Source organism: Scyliorhinus torazame, chromosome 14 (genome assembly GCF_047496885.1).
Source record: "Scyliorhinus torazame isolate Kashiwa2021f chromosome 14, sScyTor2.1, whole genome shotgun sequence".
In the NCBI taxonomy this organism is placed as follows: Eukaryota; Metazoa; Chordata; class Chondrichthyes; order Carcharhiniformes; family Scyliorhinidae; genus Scyliorhinus; species Scyliorhinus torazame.
This window is the reverse complement of record NC_092720.1, coordinates 69,339,673-69,362,595: the sequence shown is the minus strand read 5'-3', so window position 1 is coordinate 69,362,595 and position 22,923 is coordinate 69,339,673. Positions and strand designations below refer to the sequence as shown.

Below are 22,923 nucleotides of genomic sequence, written 5' to 3'. Positions count from 1 at the left end.
TACACGCACCAACAATCAACGGTAACAAATACAATGTCAATCCCCTGGCCAACAATTCCTCTCTCCCACCAACCCCCAAACAGCGCTCAACATTTTAAATACAAACATCAAAGAAAAGGATTCTTTTCACCATCCACCCATATATAGTCAACAACAACATACCTTTGCAGAGAGAGGTAATGAGGCAGTGACGACTTCATCTTTATAATCGAAAATTTGCAACATATTTGAGACAGAGGAAGGTACAGGACTATAGGGAGTCAGCAAGAATGTGTGGTTTATTTTGAATTGCTGTAGTATAGATCTGTCAGAGATACAATGGATCAAAAGACCTTCTGTACTGAAATCCATATGTGTTTCTGCTGGTAGTGCTTGGTGGCAGGAACTAAACAACAATGTGTTGGCAATGTTTAATGCTTGTGCATTCCTTGCAGCTCCTTCTCCTGTGCTTATGGTGCATTTACTGAGTGCCACTTCCAATAGCATGACTCTATCATGGCTAGCACCTGAAAAACCCAATGGCATAATTCTGGACTATGAACTGAAATATCATGAACAGGTACAGTAATGCTGTGCGTGATGCTGAAAAGATCAGGCATGTTGGTGGCACATTCTCTTACCAATAGTTATTTTCAGTTGCTCCAACTGTGCCTAGAGCTGTTGATTATTGGGGGGAAATTGTAGAATCTTGTAAACTGTTGATGAGGGCATCTATTTTCTTAACAATACTTCAGAGAATATGAACAGCTTTTTTCAAGTCGTTTGTAGCATCATCTTCTCACGAATGTGTCAAATAATGCATCATAAAACCACAGAAGAAGAGAAGAGGGGGTGGGGGCGGGGAAGAGGGTAACAAGAATGAAAGCAAAACACAGCCGAAGCCAAAGGAGGGGGGGGGAGAGAAGGGAGGGCATGGAGGAAGGAATGGGGAGGGGAGGGGGGGACCATAGACCGATCCAGAGGGAGGCGAAATATATATAGGGTCAATTAAATGAAAGGCAAAATAAAACTCTCTGTACATTAAAGTAAATTAGCGTGGGTAAGAAAAAATGGTGTATAAATACAATTGTTTATAAATATGAGAAATGCCAAGAAAAAGATTTTTTTTAAAAAATAATGCATCATATATTTTTCTCAAAAAAGTGAACTTTTTCATGAATGAAACTTTCTGAGTCATGTTGTGTATGGGACAATAACAATTAATCCCATGCTGTCATACTTTATCCTCAATATTTTTATGTTTATTTTAATCCAGGACCAAGATGAATCAACAGCATCGACCATTACAAGTCAGAAAAACACTATTCGTATTGAAGGGTTGAAACCAACTGCATTTTATGGAGTTGAGGTGCGCGCCAGGACAGTCGCTGGATACGGAAAGTACAGTGAAACTCGAGATTTCCAGACATTGATGAAAAGTATGTTTATTTTATTCAGAGCTTGGCTGGCAGTATTCTATAAAGGTGTTCAGAAATATCTGCCGCAATTTTCCAAGACCCCTCCCACTCCTCACGGCAGGTTTTCTGGCGGCAGAGGCAGGTCGCCATTGGCTGGCGGGTCCCTCTGCAAGCCATGAAAAACGCCATCGCCTTTGGCGGGACCAGAAGATCCCACCGCCAGAAAGTCCACCGCCTGGAGGCCAAAAAGTACTGTTAATAAAGTTAAATTAGTTGTGGATAATTTATTAACACTATGTCAAATGCATTATCAGTAGACGAAAAAATATGAGGGTTGTGACCGAACTGCCTCGTCGCGCCTGACTCATTGATGTGACGAGGCTGGTAAAACTCACAAGAGGTCTCACAAGATTTGTGATGCTCGGAACTCCTCGCGAGATCTAACAAGATCGCTGGCAGTCCCCTGGCAGCCTGACACTGCCATCCTGGCACCTTGACTCTGCCATCCTGGCACTGCCAGGGTGCCCAGGTGGCACTGCAAGGATGAGAGGCTGGCAGTGCAAAGATGCCCAGGTGCCAGGTTTCCCGGTGCCAGGGATCAGGCCCGAGGGTGCCCTGCCCTTAAGAGTTGGGTGAGGGGGGGTGCTCGAGGATCTCTTAAGAGGTAGGTTGGGGCATTGGGGGGTCCGCTGGTCGCAGTGGGAAATCCGAGGGGGTCGAGAGATCGGGGCGGCAGGAAGTGAGGTATGTGTGACCTCAGCAGGGCATTCCTCGACGAGGTAAAAAAAAGAGTACCGTTTGATAGAAACATACTGCTATGCACGCCCAAAATGGGACTCTTATTTGGGTGTTAAAACAAGCCTAATTAATCTGAATCTCTTTTAATTTTAGACGTTTGTTATGATTTAATAGTGGCACTTGTCAACTGATTTTTAAAAAATAATGAATAAATCTGTGAGAGGCCAGATACTATGTAGAACCGTGGGAAGCAGATGATAATTTAAGATCAGGATTAAATTTATGTTATGTAGAGTGTGCATGTAAAAAATATTCCATTTGTCAAGGGCTTTGCATTTCTTTGATTTTTATTTCTATTTGTGAAACCACCATTTTAATGGCTGGGCTCTTAATTAAAACTTGTCATTTTCCATTTAGGTGAGAGTGGGAAAAGTATCCAGGAACAATTACCCCTGATTGTAGGTTCGGCCACTGCAGGCCTGGTTTTTATTGTCGCTGTGCTTGTGATTGCTTTTGTGTGCATCAGGTAATTAAATATTTTCACTTAATTAAAAAAATCTTTTATAAGAATTCTCATTGTTCATATTTATGTTTTTGGTATCACAATTGAGGTTTTACATAACATGGATTTTTTAAAATTATTTTGTATGAAGGAAACGTGGAAGTGGCTCTGAGTCAGAATACACCGAGAAGCTCCAGCAATATAGCACGGGCCACAGTAAGTTCTTTCATGAAGCCTTTCCATTAATAAACACACTGGGGTAGAAATTTGTCTCAATATATTTTCAGGCCCCAAATAAGTGCTGTGTAGCCAGCAAATGAGCTCAACCATGGGGCTCATAACAGACCCAAAATTGAGCTTCAATTCAATATGTTTGGTGAAATGAAGCACCTGCTGTGCCTTCAAACAGGCATCTCAAACATTTCAGCATCTTGAAATTTGGCTGTTCAATGGTAACAGCCTCTTGTAAGCACTGAGTGGGATAGAGTTGCATGGGGTAGGGTTGTGCGGAGTGGGGAGGGGAAGAGGTCACAATACTCTGGAACCATGGCGAACATCCCAACCCCTCCTGTCTCCACAAAAGAAAAATATGAAAGACATTTTTAAAAATCTATTAAAACATTGTTAGTAGCCATATTGGAATCTTAAAAGCACTTCCTTTATTTCACCAAAAACATTTTTAGGGGCCTAAAGCTGTCTTTGGGATAGCTGAAGATCGACTTCAGTTCCTCCCATTTTGTTCTTGTAAAATGAGTATAATGAGGTTCAATTTCTATTTTCCTTCGCTAACCATTAGTCCCAAAGGTTTAATGCATAGTTCTCCATTAACGCTATTTATCATGTTTTCTTATACAATAATAGTCACACCAGGAATGAAGGTATATATTGATCCATTCACTTATGAAGATCCAAATGAAGCTGTCAGAGAATTTGCCAAGGAAATTGATGTATCCTGTGTAAAAATTGAAGAAGTGATTGGAGCAGGTAGACTAAAAGGCATTGACAATCTCTTACATTCAAATATATCTAAATTGACTACGTTTTATGTAATGCTAAATTTCAAATTTAATTTGTAATTTTTTGTTGCGCAGGTGAATTTGGGGAAGTATGCAGAGGACGCCTTAAACTTCCAGGGCGAAGAGAGATTTTCGTAGCAATAAAGACACTTAAGGCTGGCTATACTGAAAGGCAGCGAAGGGATTTCCTAAGTGAAGCCAGTATTATGGGACAATTTGATCATCCAAATATTATCCATTTGGAGGGAGTGGTCACTAAAAGCCGTCCTGTCATGATTGTTACAGAGTTTATGGAGAATGGTGCTTTGGACTCCTTCCTCAGAGTAAGTGAAAATTTAAAGGCCTCTTACATATACTGGCGATTTCTATCGGATGTTCCTTTGCACAAGTTGAAATCCATGGAAAGGAAATTCAAGTGGGAGAGCCAATCCACCTCCACCACTTTGTACCCCATCAAAGCTGAACTTTAGCCGTGTTACTGTGCATGATGAATTATTTTAGCACATAGCTTCCCTCTAAACCTAGATTAAATGTGACACGGCAACATTTAATTATATGGAATTTCATGGATTCCCTAAGCTGAAGTGAAATGCTTTGATGACAGGGGTTAATATGCTCACTGAGAGCCTGTAAATAAATACAAGCACACTTGGCAGATTTCTTTGTGTGATGTAGTGCAGGTGTGTTCCTTATAGTCACCTGATTGAAGGGATGTCATTTTTTTTTCATCAGGGTTGCCTCAGGAATTTCAAAGAAATCCAAGCTCCTCTTCCGCTGTCTTTAGAGAAGCAGAATGCTTCATAAATTTAGTTTATTGAATTTCTGACCTTGTTGGTTGTTATTTTGCTTGCTTTTCAGATGAATGACGGACAGTTCACAGTGATCCAGCTGGTTGGCATGTTAAGAGGGATTGCAGCTGGGATGAAATATTTATCAGAAATGAACTATGTGCACAGAGACCTGGCAGCCAGGAACATCCTGGTCAATAGTAACCTTGTGTGCAAAGTTTCTGATTTTGGGCTGTCGAGGTTTTTGGAGGATGATCCAACTGACCCAACCTACACAAGTTCACTGGTAAGGACAACAAATGGGTTATGTTTTGTGAAATTCTTTCTCAAGTCATGAACACAATGAAGCAAGGTAGCTGAAAGTACAAAAACATTGCAAATGTTATTCTGGCTGAAAATGAATTATAAAAACATCTAAATGATAAAACTATTCATTGTGTGTAGTTCCATTCAGTTGAAGTGCTGAATGTTTCAAATTATCAACACCCAGTTTGAAAGCATTCCAGTTCCTTGTTAAAGCTATTTTGTGTCATTGGGTGCGATTCTTCAGATTCCCAGTCGTGTGTTTCTCGGTGGCGCGCTGTTCGCTGGTGGAGGTCATTCTATATTCCCGCCGCTTGTCAATGGGATTCCGCCTTGTAACCATCCCACGCCGCCAGGAAACCCATGGAGGGGTGCGCTGTCGACGGGAAAAGTGAATCGCAATGACTGGAGAATTCCAGTCGTCTCTCAATGTTATATTTTTATAAACCCTGAAGTGTCTTTTCTTTAATTTACTATTGTATTGGTGAATAAGAGAGGCTGGGTGACCGAGAGTCAGGGGAAGATTGAAAGCTGAGGGGAGGATGAGATCGAGGTTAGGGTACATGGCCACTGGTTAGGCTGCATGTAGATTTGTTTCCCCTGAATGCAGCAGGCCTTTTGCTGGGGAGGGGGAGCTGATGTGGACAGGTAGACAAGAAAGGGCTGTTAGCAGGGCACTGTAGCATTGCCGGGTCCAAAAGAAGCACTCTTGCTCCTCCACATTCAATAGAAATTCTCCTCAGTAATTTCCCATGCTGTTTTTGGAGTATCTTTCAGCAATCCCTTCAATGATCCTTGGTTAGAATACTCAACACCTGCTACAATTGGACCTAGTGCAAACTGCAAACACTTCATGCATTTATATGTGCAAATGGCAGTCAGGGTCCTTAGAAACCAATTTGCATTTTTAAAATGATAGATTGGAAGACTTTTCGGTTGCAGCCTTTGGCTGCAACAAAAGGTGATTTTAAACAGCCAAACCTTTGATGGTGATGATGAACAGCCTCCTGCTATTAAAAGGCATGCCTGAAAATTGAATCAGGTCGGCCTTGGCCTCAAAGGGACCGAAGGAATTCACTTTATTTTCCTCGGCCAGTATCCATTTTTTAAGTGAGAATCCGGGAAACAGCAGTCAAAAATTGTTCCCTCCTTTCTGTAATTTAGAAAACTGAAATCTTTTGCCCTCAACACTGAACAGCGTAAACTGGGGGAGGGACTGGTGATTCACAGCTTTCTGCTAAACTGGTTTGTTCCTGAAAAGAAGTAGCCATTTGTTTTATGTTGCATGTAGCTTGGTATTAATGTATTAAAAATGAAGAGAAACTGAACGGAACTTTCTCTTTTTACCAGGGTGGAAAAATTCCAATCAGATGGACAGCCCCTGAAGCAATTGCTTATCGCAAGTTCACCTCAGCCAGTGATGTCTGGAGTTATGGAATTGTCATGTGGGAAGTTATGTCATATGGAGAAAGACCCTACTGGGACATGTCAAACCAAGATGTAAGTGTTTGAACTGATGAACAGGCAGGCATATTGCATTTGGGATTCAGGAGCGAAATTCTCCGGTATCGGCGCGATGTCCGCCGACTGGCGCCCAAAACGGCGCAAATCAGTCGGGCATCGCGCCGCCCCAAAGGTGCGGAATGCTCTGCATCTTTGGGGGCCGAGCCCCAACCTTAAGGGGCTAGGCCCGGGCCGGACGAATTTCCGCCCCGCCAGCTGGCGGAAAAGGCCTTTGGTGCCCTGCCAGCTGGTGCGGAAATGACATCTCTGGGCGGCGCATGCGCGGGAGCGTTAGCGGCCGCTGACGGCATTCCCGCGCATGCGCAGTGGAGGGAATCTCTTCCGCCTCCGCCATGGTGGAGACCTTGGCGAAGGCGGAAGGGAAAGAGTGCCCCCACGGCACAGGCCCGCCCGCAGATCGGTGGGCCCCGATCGCGGGCCAGGCCACCGTGGGGGCACCCCCCCCCCCCCCGGGGCCAGATTGCCCCGCGCCCCCCCCAGGACCCCGGAGCCCACCCGCGCCGCCTTGTCCCGCCGGTAAGGTAGGTGGTTTAATCTACGCCTGCGGGACAGGCATTTTAGCAGCGGGACTTCGGCCCATCCGGGCCGGAGAATCGCGGGGGCGGTGGGGGGGGGGAGGCGCCAACCGGCGCAACGCGAATCCCGCCCCCGCCGAATATCCGGTGCCGGAGAATTCGGCAACTGGCGGGGGCGGGATTCTCGCCAGCCCCCGGCAATTGTCCGACCCGGCGTCTGGTCGGAGAATCTCGCCCCAATTGAGTGTTAAAATAAAATATTATAACTTCACTCACTTTTAATGAAATAAGAATACCTCTATACTCCAGAATCCACTTTAGGTTTCTACCCACAATGAAGGAAAACCTCAGGCTGTAAGCTATCTCGCAGATATCCACAACTCTTTGGATGGCTTCTTGCTTTGAAATCATAGCATGCTCACTGAATATATTTGATCCGGCAGAAGAATCAGAAAGGGACTGGCTGCATTTTGCTCCAACGGGGAATGATGTGGGCAGTTCAAGGCTTTAAACAAAATTGCTGAATGTCAAGCAGCTGAAAGGAAATCCAATTCCATTGCTTTTATCGTCTTGTGTGAGGCTTTTGATCTTGTACCATATGCAGCCTCCATGGAGAAACTGGACTGTTAGAATGTCTGCCAAATCTTGGATTTTAGCTGTGTACTTTGATTCAAAAATATGTATAGAATCAGTTTGGTAACTCACCAAGTCTGTCTCTCTCAAATGAAACCAGTGTATCTTTCCTGAGGTTTGGTGCCCAAAACTTAACACAATACTCCAGATGAGCTCTAACCAAGACTCTGTACAATGGAGGTATTACTTCTGCAATTCTGTATTTTTACACCTTGAGATAAATGATAAGATTCCATTCACCTTCTTTGTTCCTTTTTATACCTATGCTCTAGCTTCTAGTGATTTGTGTGTCCAGACACCTAAATCTCTTTGTTTATCCATAGCTCCCAGTCTCGCATAATAAAGACAATTTTCTGATTTGTCTTTCTTGAAGTCAAAGTGGATCCCCTCACACGTCCTCACATTTAGTCTGGCTATATCCATCACTTGCCTATCTCCCTTTTCAATTTTCTTCTTCCATCTGCACAAATTACAAACAAATGCATTAGGACGAGGAGTAGGCTACTCAGCCCCTTGAGCCAGCTCAGCCATTCAATAAAATCATGGCCAATCTGATTGTAACCACAACTCCTCGTTCCCATCCATTCCCAAAACCTTTAACTCCCTCGTTAATCAAGGGCTGGATTTTTCATTCATTTCCGTTGGTAGGATTCATACGTTCCCGCTGCAGCGAATGGTGGTTTGGCTGGGCGCCAAATTCTCTGTCCTCACTGGCAGCGGTAACAGGGCGAACTCGGAACCAAGATACCCGGCCCAAGAATCTTATCTGACTCTGCATCAAAAATATTCAAAGACTCTGCTTCCACCACCTTTTGAGGAAAAGACACCCTGCCCTTTGAGAAAAAAATTGTCCTCATCTTTGTCTGAAGTGGCCCCTAGTGCTAGATTCTCCCCAAAAAGGATACAGCCTCGCCACATCCACTCTTATCAAAACCGGTCCATGTAGGCATTCCCCTACATACTATGCTAGTAACCGTCTCAGAAAATACAACTAGATTAAAATAGGGGCTGGTTTAGCACACTGGGCTAAATCGCTGGCTTTTAAAGTAGACCAAGCCAGCAGCACGGTTCAATTCCCGTACCAGCCTCCCCGAACAGGCGCCGGAATGTGGCGACCAGGGGCTTTTCACAGTAACTTCATTGAAGCCTACTTGTGACAATAAGTGATTTTCATTTTCATTTCATCAGGACTCACATAGTTTCACAAATCCTTGCTGATTCAGTTTGATCAGTTCAGGCTGTCCCAGTGCTCAGGCACACTACGTTGATGTATTTCAATAATTTTCCTGCAATTGAAGCTAACCCAACATCATTGTAGTTCCCTGGGCCTGAAATTTTCAGATGGTGGGGTATCGCTTCCTGCCATCCAAACAGTCAACGGGGAACACATCCCACTGACTTCAAGTGGGGTAGCACGGTAGCACAAGTGGATAGCACTGTGGCTTCACAGCGCCAGGGTCCCAGGTTCGATTCCCCGCTGGGTCACTGTCTGTGCGGAGTCTGCACGTTCTCCCCGTATCTGCGTGGGTTTCCTCCGGGTGCTCCGGTTTCCTCCCACAGTCCAAGGACGTGCAGGTTCGGTGGATTGGTCATGATAAATTGACTTAGTGACCAAAAAAAAGGTTAGGAGGGGTTATTGGGTTACAGTGATAGGGTGGAAGTGAGGGCTTAAGTGGGTCGGTGCAGACTTGATGGGCCGAATGGCCTCCTTCTGCACTGTATGTTCTATGTTCTAAGTGCCACGCATCCACTTCATGCTCGAATAAACATTATGTGGCTGCAGATAGGACTTCCGCCCCTCACTCAGGTAGAATGATTGGCCAGCAGCTCTCTAGTCCCTGCAGCTACACCACTGCAGTGGACAGAAGAAGAAATGCAGAAGGACATCGGAACCCAAGTCCAGGCACCAGAGGCCCAGGTAAACGGACCTTAAGGAGGGGCATCCATTGTAAAATCGCTGTATGGTTGAGGCGGCAGGAACCCAGAGGGAAACCCGACCCTCCAATTTCACGTCCCGCCCCGGCCTAAAAGCCCGCCAGTGGGGAGCATAAAATTCTGGCCCTGGTTTCCATCTACTTCCCTCTTTAAATAATATCGTGACATTTGCTGTGTTTCATTCTAAAACCAGGTTAAAGTCCAACAGGTTTGTTTCGAATCACTAGCTTTCGGAGCACTGCTCCTTCCTCAGGTGAAGGAGCGGTGCTCCGAAAGCTAGTGATTCAAAACAAACCTGTTGAACTTAAACCTGGTGTTGTAAGACTTCTTACTGTGCCCACCCCTGTCCAATGCCGGCATCTCCATTCTAAAGACACTGTTATAGACACTGTTACTGGAGAGCTATGGAAAATGAGTTTGGTGCATTGTTCCATAATGGTTTGGATTCCCTTGCAGGTTATCAATGCTGTGGAACAGGACTATCGTTTGCCTCCTCCAATGGACTGTCCAACTGCCCTACATCAATTGATGCTGGACTGCTGGGTGAAAGATCGTAACAACCGCCCCAAATTTGCCCAGATTGTAAACACACTGGACAAACTCATTCGGAATGCAGCTAGTCTGAAGGTCGTTTCCATTGCAAATCCAGGGTATGTCTCATTATAAGGTGGAAATTTTCATCTCCAAGACCACATAGAAATGTACTGGTATCGTTTGATTTTGATTAACTTCCTACCTCATTAATCATTATATTAGATAATGTAACCATGATTTATTCGTGTTAAAAAGATGCCATAAAATAGTACTTTCATTTGAAAAAAGAACATTTAATTCACAATTGGAAATACTGACATTTTAAGTGATCAACTTTAATATCTTGATCTCGGCGCCTGCTGCTCAAGCGTGGTGCGCGTATAGGTCATGACCCTGGTTATCTAATGGCCTTCAGTATAATGCCTGTCATGTAAGGTGACCTGTGGGATCACAAAAAAAACAATATGGTCTCTTCAGCAAATGGAGAGACGCTGAGGATTTTCAAAATGCTTTGGATCTTTTCTTTCTGTCTGTGCAAATGGATACTTATTGATGAGTGATAGACAGGAAACAATAATGAAGTGACCGTCTTGTTTTGAATTAAAGGTCACAAGGTCAGGTGACCCTTAATTGATAAGATAGATAAGAATCCTAGCTAAAGAATGTAGGAAGAATAGAAATGAAGGTGTATTAGTTACATGTGTGGATGCACAAAATTAAAAATAAAATGCTTATCAGCATGATGGGAATAAACAATGAGTCCTGAAAAGTTTTTGGGAACTTCAGACAAGTTAATTAAAAAGTATATATAAATCTATGGGGATTATTAGATGAAGTCTGCTTCTAGTAACAGAGATGAAGCCTTCAACCCAAAGAAATTCTCCGATTCTACCTGAATCACTTGTCAAAACTTAAATTAAACTTTCATGGCAGAATGATTAAGGAGTTTTGAGGAGTATGAAATAATTAATTTCACTGTCATGAAGCACTGAGTATTTAAAAATCCCTTCACTGTGAGTGAATGAGGAGGGTCATGAACGATATTGGAGTTAACATCGATGACAAGCCTACAGATAAAATTAATGAGTCAGGCTTCAGGACTGACTTGCTCAGATTTGGTACAAGAAGGAAGTCTGGTTGACATTTACTGCTGTAAAATGTGATCAGGTGGACAATTGACTTGTGCTTCATTTTTTCGGTGTTTGTAGTCTGCAACAAAATAATGTTTTTTTTGCCACCACGTAGCCATGATCATCTATTTCTTTCAGCATATGTTGATGCAGTGAGAAGGAGGCCAGTTGGCTCATTGAGCCTTTGCTGGCTCTTTGAAAGAGCACGGTGGCCCAGTGGTTAGCAATGTTGCCTCACAACGCCAAGGAGCCGGGTTCAATTCTGACCAATTCTGTGGAGTTTGCACATTCTTCCAGTGTCTGTGTGGGTTTCCTCTTGGTGCCATGGTTTCCTTCCACAGTCCAAAGATGTACAGGTTAGGTGGATTGGATATGCTAAATTTCCCTAGGTGGGATTACAAGGATAGGGTGGGGTTTGGGCCTAGATTAGGGATGCTCTTTCAGAGGGTTGGTGCAGACTCGATGGGCCGAATGGCCTCCTTCTGTACTTAGGGATTCAATGATTCTATCTACCTTACTCCCGTAAATCTGGAAGTCTTTCCCCTCCAGTATTGATTCTGTTCCCCTTTGAAAGTTACAATTGATTCCACTTCCCTCTCTCGCAGCACATTTCAGGTCATAACAACTCACTGCTTAATCATTTTTCTCCTGATGTCACCTCTGATTCTTTTGTGAATCACTTTAAACCTGTGCCCTCTGGCTACTGAGTCTTTTGTCCTGGAAACAGTTTTCTCTTAATTCATCAAAACCATTCACCAATTTGACCACGATGAAATCTCCTCTTAACCTTCTCTGCTCTAAGTAGAACAGCAGTACTCCAGCTGGTGTCTGACCAGTGTTTTATGAAGGTTCAGGTTACTTTTTTCATACTTCATGCCTCAAAATATAAAGTCAAATTTCCTGTATAAATTTTCAACATCCTTCTCAACTTGACCTTCCATCTCCTAAGATTTGAGTGCGTGGACTCTGCTGGGCTCTCGTTTCCTGCAATCGCTTAAATTTGTATTGCATCTCTTCATTATTCCTATCAAAATTAATCACTTTGTATTTCTCTGTATTGAATTTCATCAATTAATCTGTCTGTCCGCCTATGTAACCAATGCAACTTTGTATTCTTTCATTCATTTGTTTATAAATGTGGTACTTTAAAGCAGATTTGTAAATGAAGTACAAAAGTAAGTCACTTTAGTTAAATAAAAGCAAAATACTGCGGATGCTGGAAGTCTGAAATAGAAACAAAAAAGTGCTGGGAGAACTCCGCAAGTCTGGCAGCATCTGTAGAGAGGGAAACAGTTAACTTTTCAAGTCCCGTTCTGACTCTTCTTTGGAACTAAATATTAACAAAGGGTGCTTGGAACTCACCAGATAACTCACTGTCTAAATGAACCACGCAAAGTAATACTGAGTCATGTAGAAAAAGAGTATTCTGGCCAAGAAAGTGATTCGTGCAGCATTTGTTTTTCTGGGTGCTACGCAGAATGAATGAAACCCCAATATGGTGGGCAGGAAATAAGGTCAGGATTCCACTCAGAAGCGCACTCCTTACCCGAATGAATAAGAACTAAAAACAAGGCAGTCTTTACCAGCAAATTCAATTCTGGCATTTTGTGAGTGTCTGTGTGAAGTTTGCACGTTCTCCCCTGTCTGCATGGGTTTCCTCCGGTTTCCTCCCACAGCCCAAAGGTGTGCAGGTTAGGTGGATTGATCATGGTAAATTGCCCTTTAATGTCCAAAGGCTGGGCGGGGTTACGGGGATTGGGCCTAGGAAGGATGCTCTTTCAGAGGGCCGTGCAGACTCGATGGGCCGAATGGCCTCCTCTGTACTGTAGAGATTCTATTATTAACACCAGTTTTTCTGATTGCTCTCCTCGTTTTGGGAGGAGGAGCTTGGTGAATGTATTGTTTCATTGTCTGCTCATTCTAAACAGCCTTGGTTTTTTAGAGTCCAATTTTTAAAGCCCCTTTGTGTATGCAAATAAAAGGCCAAACACCTATTGAGGTGCCCTCACCAAGTTTGCTTTGCCATAAAGCAGTCTGTAGCATTGTGAGTTGCATTTCGGGAAACCAGCTCCAGAGCTCCCCCCCCCACACTCCCCCCATACCATTTATCTGAGAGCTGATATGACACTTGATATTTCCTTGACTGGCAGACATTTCATGCTTCGTTGGGGACATTGAAAACTTCATAATTCAGGCTGGAGGATGTGTGGGTGTGAACAAAATCCCTCATGCACCCAAAACTGGGCATGGTCTAGTTGTAGGCCTTCACGTTAAATCCTGAGTCTGCTGAATTAACTGATGTTGGTTGCAGAGCAGCTTATGCTCATAACACTGATCACAATGCTTGCTGAAAAACTTATGCACTTTGATGCATAGATGATGGGTGTGAATTGTGGTGGGTTTGGCAATGACGCCACCCCCACCATTGAATAATCTGCTGGAATTCACTCTCTACGTTCATTTTGAAGTAGAACTACCTCAATTAAGTACTAGTGTCTTGTGACTGTCAATGGAATGTTAATAAGCAATCATTAGGAAAGAAGGCAAAATTGGGTGGATGAGGTGGAAAAGATGATTCTTAGGCCCGGGCTAGTATTTGTTTGCTTATTCAAGAATGAAAGATTGAAGACATCTGTCCTTTTCCCTCAACCCACTTTGTGACTAAGTGAAAAAGATGTACCAAATTAGATTCATATGAACCTAATTTTGATCTATGCGCTGCTGGAGGTGAAGGTAAATAAAACACATGCCCTGAATTGCCATTTCAGCTTTAGCATATGAAAGGAATGAGATGTGCAGTGCCTCTCAGACATTATTTTCCTCATTTAAAAAAATTTACGGGAAAAATTTCGAAAAAGCAACTTGAGAACATTTGTGCCCAAGAGGAGATCGGGGCATTTTTGTAAATTCTTCCAACATGACAAGCAAGGCCTTCCTTTTAGAAAGCACCCCCTATGCCTCAGAATGGAGGTGCAGAGGAACAGATCCTCAAATTATTTCATTTAAATAACAGTACATCTACTTCAACCTTGACTCATTCTGTACCTCTATTCTGGCTTTAATGCTCAGCTGTCAATGATATGATTCACAGTCCCAAATTCCCAAAGGGCCTCATACATTTTGTGCTTTTAATCACATATGCATCATCAGTGTCGTCATCGGTTAATAGATTAATTCTAATATTGGCCTATGTGACAGGATGGGTCATTAACTAGGGCCGTCTAATCATGCATGCTTGATCTGCTCCTTCAAATATTCTCATCCATTTCCTGTATGGTCTGTTTTACATTATATTTGAATCTGTCTGTGGATGCCTTGGTAGGAACCTTTTGGCAATCGTCACTCATAAAACACTTCATATGTCCAAAGCAAACTAACCTTTGTATAGTATTCAACTAAACTGTGTCTCAAATTCTTTCCTGATGTCCGCACTGCTAATTGTTTTCACTCTATTTAACTGGAGTTCTTTTGCTGAACTATCTACTTCAGGTTTCAGTACTTGTCATTTGTATATATGATATACATATATTCTGGGTAGACTATGTTCTGTAAGCATAAATGCTACAGCTGTACTTTTCATGTATTGTATTTATAACCATTGTTTTAAATATTTTAATAAGTTTACTTCAAAGAAAGCAACTAATGTCTCATTGTTTTGTTATAAAGGAAACCTAACACATTAATTTGGGTTCCCTATGTAAAGGATCAGATAGCTAGGGTTAGATATCACAATCAGCAGTGAAGCAAAAGTGCTCACCACTGACCTTGAAGAAGACTGCCCACAAAGGTTTAGCAATCTCTGTGGTCTGAGTTTCACCTTCCCTTATGTCAGTTTCAATCGGGCACCAAAGTCATGGTGATCTTCAGGTGTCCCAACAGCAGTGATACCATCAAGCAGCGCAGACAGCTTATCATTACATGGACTGCAACAGTTGAAGAAGGTGGCAGTGAGGGTAATTCAGGATGGGCAATAAATGCTCGCCTTGCCACCAACATCCACATTCCATAAATAAGTTCAGAAAATTGAAGTATTCTCACAGACAGCAAAACAGGAAGTAACCAACCACCAATTCCCTTCACTTTTAATTAAAATGTTATGAGTAACAAATTAAAGGATTGAGGTGTACACATTGGATTAAAGTAGAAGTTAAAATATCACAAACTTAAAAAATATATTATTTTAAAAATATACAGGATGTTTTTATCATTATGGAGAAATTTGACATTCAACAAATATAAACGTACTCTTTCCGGGCCAATGAGGCTGTTGAATAGTAATTATGAACTGGCATGCCATTAAAAATCAGTTACACCTCATTAAATAACTATAATTTTTTCAAGCGTTTTTACAGCGAGACTAATGATTTAACAGTGGAAGTTCACTTCAGTTCAATGAGTTCTAATTGGTTGCATCCTGGGGGATCTTAACAGTACACCATCTGAAGAAGGGTAGAATCACTGACAGCAACTTCTGGATTTCAGCATTTAACTGTTCATATGCAGATTACAGAAGCTGCTGTTAGTTTCAGAGGAGTGTGGCAAATACTTATAGTTTTGCCATCATCATTACCACTGCTAAATCCAGCCCCAGTAAAGAATATAATTAAATTCTCTTGAGGTAAAACTGCACAACTAGAACTTTGACAGAGAAGTATTCCAAAGGACTGCGAGCTATTGGCAACCAATGATTTTTGTGTTGCATAATATTGCCACTGTTACACAGACGCAGCTCTAGAATAAACTTTGCCAGAGTCAGGATAATTCAGTTTTCCATGGTGAAGAATTATCTGGTTTCTTTTGGTATTTAGTCCAGTTAAAATTCAACACACACATCAAGGTGAACACGAGGCAAGTCTTGTTGATCAAGGGGCAAGTAACGTGTAATTGTATTTTGAATACTACTTCAGACTGAGGATTTGGCAGAAAAGAAAGCTTGAAAAGACATTGGCAGTTTATAGTTCCATAGGCAACACAGATGTTAACAGGAAACATCATTAGTGGTTGATGTTACCCCCTTTACCACATTACATTTGAAAGTAGTAGAGACATGATTTCTTAATTATCAATGGTCAGAACTGTACTGCAATGAGGAGTAGTGTAAACAGGGCAGCTGTGATCCTTATCATGTTCAGTACCTGAAGTGACTTGTTTCAGACTCACTCTGGATACTGATGTAAGCAGGGCTTAAGGTGTGGACTGATTTTGTCTTATCTTCCCCACAGCCCTTCCCAGCCTCTTTTGGACCGTACTGTTCCTGACTACACCACATTTACCACAGTGGGAGACTGGCTAGATGCAATTAAAATGGGTCGGTACAAGGAGAATTTTATTAATGCTGGGTTCACCTCTTTCGACTTGGTTGCTCAGATGACAGCGGAGTAAGTATTTACCCTCATCACTCTCTCTAGCCTGTTCATGGAATTTGTTCTGAACTAAGGCTGAGATACAAACATGCACAACTGGAGCAGCCATTTTAGTCATGATTTGCTTTATACATAAAGTGTGGATTCCCTACAATACCAGGTGGAAGAATTTTTTTGAAAAAATTTTCTTGTGGAGTGTGAGCATTGGTGGCAAGCTCAAAATTTGGTGCCCATCCCTCATGCCCTAGAGACAATAGTGAGCCTCCTTCTTGTACCGCTGCAGTCCATTTGGTGTGGTTACACTCACACGCTATTAGAATGGGAGTTCTAGGTTGATGACCCAGCGACAGTGAAGCATGTTCCAAGTCAGGATAGTGTGTGACTTGAAGGGGAAATAGCTTCATTCTTGGGTTTTTGTATACCAAATACTCACAAGTGTTTCTCCATCATTGGGAGCAAATAATTTTAAGTATTTTTTTCATCATTGGGGCTGCAGAATTAACCTGTAGATGAGGAATATTAACGACAGTATTAATGAGTGAGAACTTGGGATTAAGAGATAGCAAAAGGGATTTTTACCATTTCCAAAAAAATACTCTCCTATGTTCATTAGACATATGCCAATCAGTAACCGGGATGCGTTTAAAGACTACTACATTGTGTAATCTTAGTTATCTTCTTTTTATTACAACATAAATGATGCAATAGTATTATGTTGAAATAGAGGAATCATGGAAGATGAAGAGAAGTTTAAAAAAGAAATGTCCTCAAACAAAGCAATTAGGATATTTGTAAAACAAGGGGGGGCGTGATTCTCCACTCCCACGCCGGTTGGGAGAATCGCCTGGGCCGCCAAGATTTCCCGGGAAGCTGGTCTGACGCCCTCCAGCGATTCTCCCAAGCGGCAGGAACGGCCCGGTTGAGTTTCGCGGACCGCAGGCCAGAGACACCCAAAATGGCGAGTCTCCCGTACCCCCGCTATTCTGAGGCCCGGATGGGCCGAGCGGCCAGGCCAAAACGGCGGGTTCCCCCCAGCGCCGTCCACACCTGGTCGCTGCAGTCGTGGGCGGTGCGTGAACGCTGAGGGGGCGGCCTGTGGGGGGGCGAGGGGGGATCCTGCACCGGGCTTCACCTGGAATGTGGGGTGGCCCGCGATCGGTGCCCACCGATCGTCGGGCCATCCTCTCTGAAGGAGGACCTCCTTCCTTCCACGGCCCCGCAAGATCCATCCTCCATCTTCTTGCGGGGCGGATTTAGACAGGACGACAACCACGCATGCGTGGGTTGGCGCCGGCCAACCCGCGCATGCGCGGATGACGTCCTTTATGCGGCGCCGGCCGCGTCATCTATGCGGCGCCGCTTTTACGCGGGCAACAAGGCCGGGCGCATGTAGATGACGCGGCCCCGGTACTGGCCCATTGCCAGCGCCTGAATCGGTCGGGACCGGGGCCGTTCCGTGCCGTCGTGAACCTCGATGGCGTTCACAACGGCGCGGCCACTTCGGCGTGGGAGTGGAGAATCCCGCCCATTGCCTTTAAATTCATCCTAAATTTTGGAAATTGCATTTTTCATGGCTTTGGAGTAAAAAAGAACATACTGAGGACATCAGCATTGAATTATTGAACATTCTTTGTATTTGTTTCTTGGAAGACAGTCAAACTAACTTGCCAAAGTAAATGTAACAAATGTACATTCTTTTGCAGAGACTTACTGAGGATAGGAGTCACGTTGGCTGGGCACCAGAAGAAGATTCTTGGCAGCATTCAGGACATGAGGTTACAGATGAACCAGACGCTTCCAGTGCAGGTCTGACAGCAAGAGACTCTGGAACTGATTAAGATTGAAGTCAAGTAGAATAATTGCGTGCAGTGCCTGGCTTCCAGTTTTTCCTGTGTGGAGCACCTAGAACTATTGTTTCAAGTCAACCCTCAGTTCAAGGATAATTGTAGCATGAATTGAAAAATGTCTGAAAGGGCTCCAAAAAGGAATGCAGTCTGAAAATAGTTATATCTTCTGGGCAATTGGCTTGCTTCATGGAACGTTACTCCTATTGCACCAACCTGTGATGATATCGAAGACTATCAAGAGTTACCACAGGAGGCAACATCTGCCCAGAAGCCAGTATATATTAAGTCTTCATATTGAAGATGTATTATTTAAAATCGATGTGTCAAGATACCACATGAAATATTGGATCACAGATTTGAAATTCAGCTTGCGTGTGCATTCCTTCGTGGCACCATCTATGAAAAAAAATAACAAAAAGTTGAACAATTCTGTATATAACGTGGCAACCTTGTATAAAGACTCTTGAGTTTGTTCCTATTTCTCAACTTGCAATAAAACCAGATTGGAATAGCGAAACAGGAATGCCTTCAAGGTGTGATTGCACCTTTTGGTTCAAAATGACGGTTCTTCACAACTTGTGTGGCACTTGAGCATTGAATACTGGCATCAAGATAATTACATCTTGAGAGGGAAGTGAAAGTAAACATGTCCAGCTATCATGCATATAAGATTTCACTTGAAGTTCCCAGGTGTTCTTATAATTTATGGTTACTCTAAGTAAACAGATTACTGGATGTATTGGCTCTATCTGTGCACTGGCATGTGAAGGAAATGCTTTGCCAAGACAAGTATGAAACAGCTCTTACAATATGTGTAACACCTGGGCAAAGATGGATGACACAAACTCAAAAATGAACTGATCCTGACTGATTCAAAACTGCTGTTACACAGGGCGGACAGAGTCTTCCTTCTGGAATTTATTATTAGGATTTATTTGGTTTCCATCTGAAATTTATGAAGTCTTCACCTATGGAAGAAGAGTTGGACAGAACTTTCTGAATGGTAGAAGCAGTCTGAATTGTCAACGTGATTTTGAACATTAACTATGAGAGCTGTCAAGAAAAGTGAGTGACTGTACATGACTGAAGAAACTTCATGGCCATCTGTTCAATCAAGTGCTGTTAAATTTTGTTGTCATTGCCAAAAGACAGGAAATTTTATTTTTTCTAAAGAACAGATAAAACCTTTGTAAACAATTGAGTGCATAGAGTCTGTAATTGTGGAACAAAATATGGAAAAGGCAATAAGCATTTTTAATTTAGGCTGTATTACAGTGCATCATTCTAAGTTCATCTGCAAACCTCCCGTTACTCAATATTCCAAGAAAATATGGCAGAGGAGACTGTACATTTGTACATACTATTAGATATTTCCCTTTGTTAATGTGTGGGCTTTAAAGAATAAATACAGACCATGTATATTTTGCCACTCTAAATGGCACATGTCTGTATTGTATATAGACAAGGCAAAAAATGTGCAGAATGCAACAGTTAAATTTTGACGTTCTGTAATCCTAAATCACAAAGTAAACCTTTAAACCCAAATTGTTCTGTAAGATAACACTATGTTGTAAAAAATAATTCCAAACTATTTGTTGTGATAGGTTATTCAGTAGTACACAGTGTCAGCACAGCATCTGTGACCAAGGTAACATCTTTGGTTATGTTGCTGTGAATTTGGTGCAAGCTTTAATAATCTGGCCCACCATTTCCTCTCGAGTAATCTTTCCACTTAGTACTTCTGTAATAGCCTTACAGTGGCTAATCTTTTGTAGAAAGACCTAATGGCTGTCTTCCAGTCACTTTGAAAAACATACCTGTATAGTATTTTGCAAACTTTTTAAAATATTGAGATGTATTTAATGGTGAAAAATGATGCATTCTTGCATTTGTAGAAATATTTTTAAAAAAACTTTTGCAATTAAATTATTTAAGAAGTTTATGGTATTTCGTTGTGCCTGTTTCTTTTGTTTTGTGCATCAAACTCGGTGCCATTGCCTGTGTTTAAAGTTGGCTATTGGTAATGCAATGTGTTATGGTCGCGATTAATTACAACACTCTGTAGGAGACATCCTTAGTTGTGTGGAGGTTATTTTTGAAGAGAACTTTCTTGGCAATTCAGTCCTTTTTAACTAAATATGTAATAATGAGTCATAGTGATCTGAAGTAGTCATCCAATGCAGAAAAATGACAAAAGAAATACAGCCCAACGAAAAATAAAGTTTATTAAAATTTAAATTTAAAATTATTCTATTCGATACTAGGAATCTAGCATTATTATTTTATTACTGACAGCCAATTGATAAATATATGTGACAATTTGAGAATATCACTGAATTTGAGGACATCTTTCACAAGCTCTTAATATTTATTAATATTGAATCTTCAATCTCATTCATGAGGTGATTATATACATGCAAGTTGTTCAGTGCGTACTGCAGAATATTGAAATCCATGATCTCTTGAAGTAAATCATTACTCCTCCCACATGGCTGCATACTTTCTCGGAGCTTCCTCTAGCATTTAGAACAGCCGAGTCCATTTTGTATATTTCTTGCTTCCGCTGCCCCCGCTGACCTCAACCCCATCTGGTGACTGGTCAACAAGAGGTGCTCGTGCTGTCAGTCTGTAGGCAATGTTCAGCCACCTGCAGTGAAATGGAATGCTCCAATATAATTAGGAATCCTTGCAACTTCAGCCTCTAACTGGTAAAACTAATAAGAATTAAAGTTTTCGGATTCAAGTATCCTGCGATCTTTACACTGTGAATCTACTTCCTTACCAGCATCCTGCTAAGTCCTCTCCTTCATATTTTGGAGAAATTATTCTCATTTGTATGATGGGCTTTGTGGCATCCTCTATTCATAATTTCCTTTTACTTAAGCACAGTACAAAGTCTTACAACACCAGGTTAAAGTCTAACAGGTTTGTTTCGATGTCACTCGCTTTCGGAGCGCTGCTCCTTCCTCAGGTGAATGAAGAGGTATGTTCTAGAAACATATATATAGACAGATTCAAAGATGCCAGACAATGCTTGGAATGCGAGCATTAGCAGGTGATTAAATCTTTACAGATCCAGAGATGGGGTAACCCCATGTTAAAGAGGTGTGAATTGTGTCAAACCAGGACAGTTGGTAGGATTTCGCAGGCCAGATGGTGGGGGGGGTGAATGTAATGCAACATGAATCCCAGGTCCCGGTTGAGGCCGCACTCATGTGTACGGAACTTGGCGATAAGCTTCTGCTCGGCGATTCTGCGTTGTCGCGCGTCCTGAAGGCCGCCTTGGAGAACGCTTACCCGGAGATCAGACGCTGAATGCCCTTGACTGCTGAAGTGTTCCCCGACTGGAAGGGAACATTCCTGCCTGGTGATTGTCGCGCGATGTCCGTTCATTCGTTGTCGCAGCGTCTGCATGGTCTCGCCAATGTAAGCAGTTTGGTTTAAGCTTGCATATTTGGAAGCTATTATGTTGGTGCCAAATATTCTGACATTTTGATAGAATCGCTGGATTTAATTTCAATCAGTATTGCCTTAAGTTTTTTTCACCAAGAGGTTTCATTGTTGTGTTCAGTGTGAAGTGATTTTATTCTGATGACCTATTTTTCAATATGACAGTCTCTGGTACTAATTTATTGCTGCACTTTTCTAACTCGAATCCAATGAAAGTAATGAACTAACAGTGCATTTGAACTCATTTTCCAAGAAGTGGTTTTCACTAGTGAGTGGCACACACCTCTGCTTAATTCACCCGTAACCTTCTTACTCTAGCTGATGGATAGAGACTGGTTTAAGATGGAATAGCTGGTTGTATTTAAGTTGTGGCAGAACTTACCACAAACAGTCAAAAATTTAGGTAAGTTCTGGTCTTTGTCTTAACATGAAAACGTATTTAATTTGGTTCTTTTCAACTTCGCTGACAGGAAGCTGAATATAATACTGTGGTATGTTTGATGTTGCATTTAGAGTTCTGACCCTGGCAACGAGAGTGAGGTGAAGACAGTTCATATTCTTATGCTCAAGGAAATTTAGAGGCAGCTGTAGTCCATAATTTTTTATGGATTAATGCCACAGTACATATTTCACCTTCATTGCTCACGTCACTTTTATGGAAGCTGGTTTATTTTTTCACTTCAGAATTGATCTTTATTAAATCCTTGTACAGAACTGGATTTTAACTGGATCATTAAATGGTTAGTTAGCATTGAGCAATTCAACCGACAAGAAAGTATAAGACATAAAAGCCTTGGTGTAACATGGTCAACTGGAGCAATCTCTTTTTAGAGTTGGGGAACATAACCTCAGTTTAACATTGTATCTGAAGGAAACAGCTCTCCAGCAAACAACTTAGGGGGTGATTCTCTGGCTCCATTGTGCCCGGCACAAATCCCGCTATGTCAGGAGAATTCCAAAAGAACGCCGAGCGCCAAACAGTCCGCCAAACATGTCCTGGGTGGGCGTGAACCAGGGGCGAAATTCTCCGGAAACGGCGCGATGTCCGCCGACTGGCGCCCAAAACGGCGCCAATCAGACGGGCATCGCGCCGCCCCAAAGGTGCGGAATGCTCCACATCTTTGGGGGCCGAGCCCCAACATTGAGGGGCTAGGCCGACGCCGGAGGAATTTCCGCCCTGCCAGCTGGCGGAAACGGCCTTTGTTGCCCCGCCAGCTGGCGCGGAAATGACATCTCCGAGCGGCGCAT

General features: G+C 42.5%; 1 protein-coding gene across 4 annotated transcripts in view; it reads left to right on the top strand.

Moving 5' to 3' along the window:
- Positions 1-20,172, top strand: part of LOC140389796 (ephrin type-B receptor 3-like) — a 133,942-nt gene extending 113,770 nt beyond the window's left edge. Inside the window, exons 6-16 of one of the 4 annotated variants that reach the window (XM_072474327.1) lie at positions 435-559; positions 1,256-1,418; positions 2,553-2,661; positions 2,789-2,853; positions 3,499-3,621; positions 3,729-3,976; positions 4,512-4,727; positions 6,095-6,244; positions 9,808-10,001; positions 16,238-16,393; positions 18,082-20,172. In XM_072474327.1, the coding sequence (XP_072330428.1) occupies positions 435-559; positions 1,256-1,418; positions 2,553-2,661; positions 2,789-2,853; positions 3,499-3,621; positions 3,729-3,976; positions 4,512-4,727; positions 6,095-6,244; positions 9,808-10,001; positions 16,238-16,393; positions 18,082-18,190 (1,658 nt within the window). In that variant the 3' untranslated portion in view covers positions 18,191-20,172. Of the gene's footprint in view, positions 1-434; positions 560-1,255; positions 1,419-2,552; positions 2,662-2,788; positions 2,854-3,498; positions 3,634-3,728; positions 3,977-4,511; positions 4,728-6,094; positions 6,245-9,807; positions 10,002-16,237; positions 16,394-18,081 lie in introns of all 4 variants that reach the window. The other 3 variants (XM_072474326.1, XM_072474329.1, XM_072474328.1) reach the window with 3 other exon arrangements.
- Positions 20,173-22,923: the final 2,751 nt, after the last annotated feature.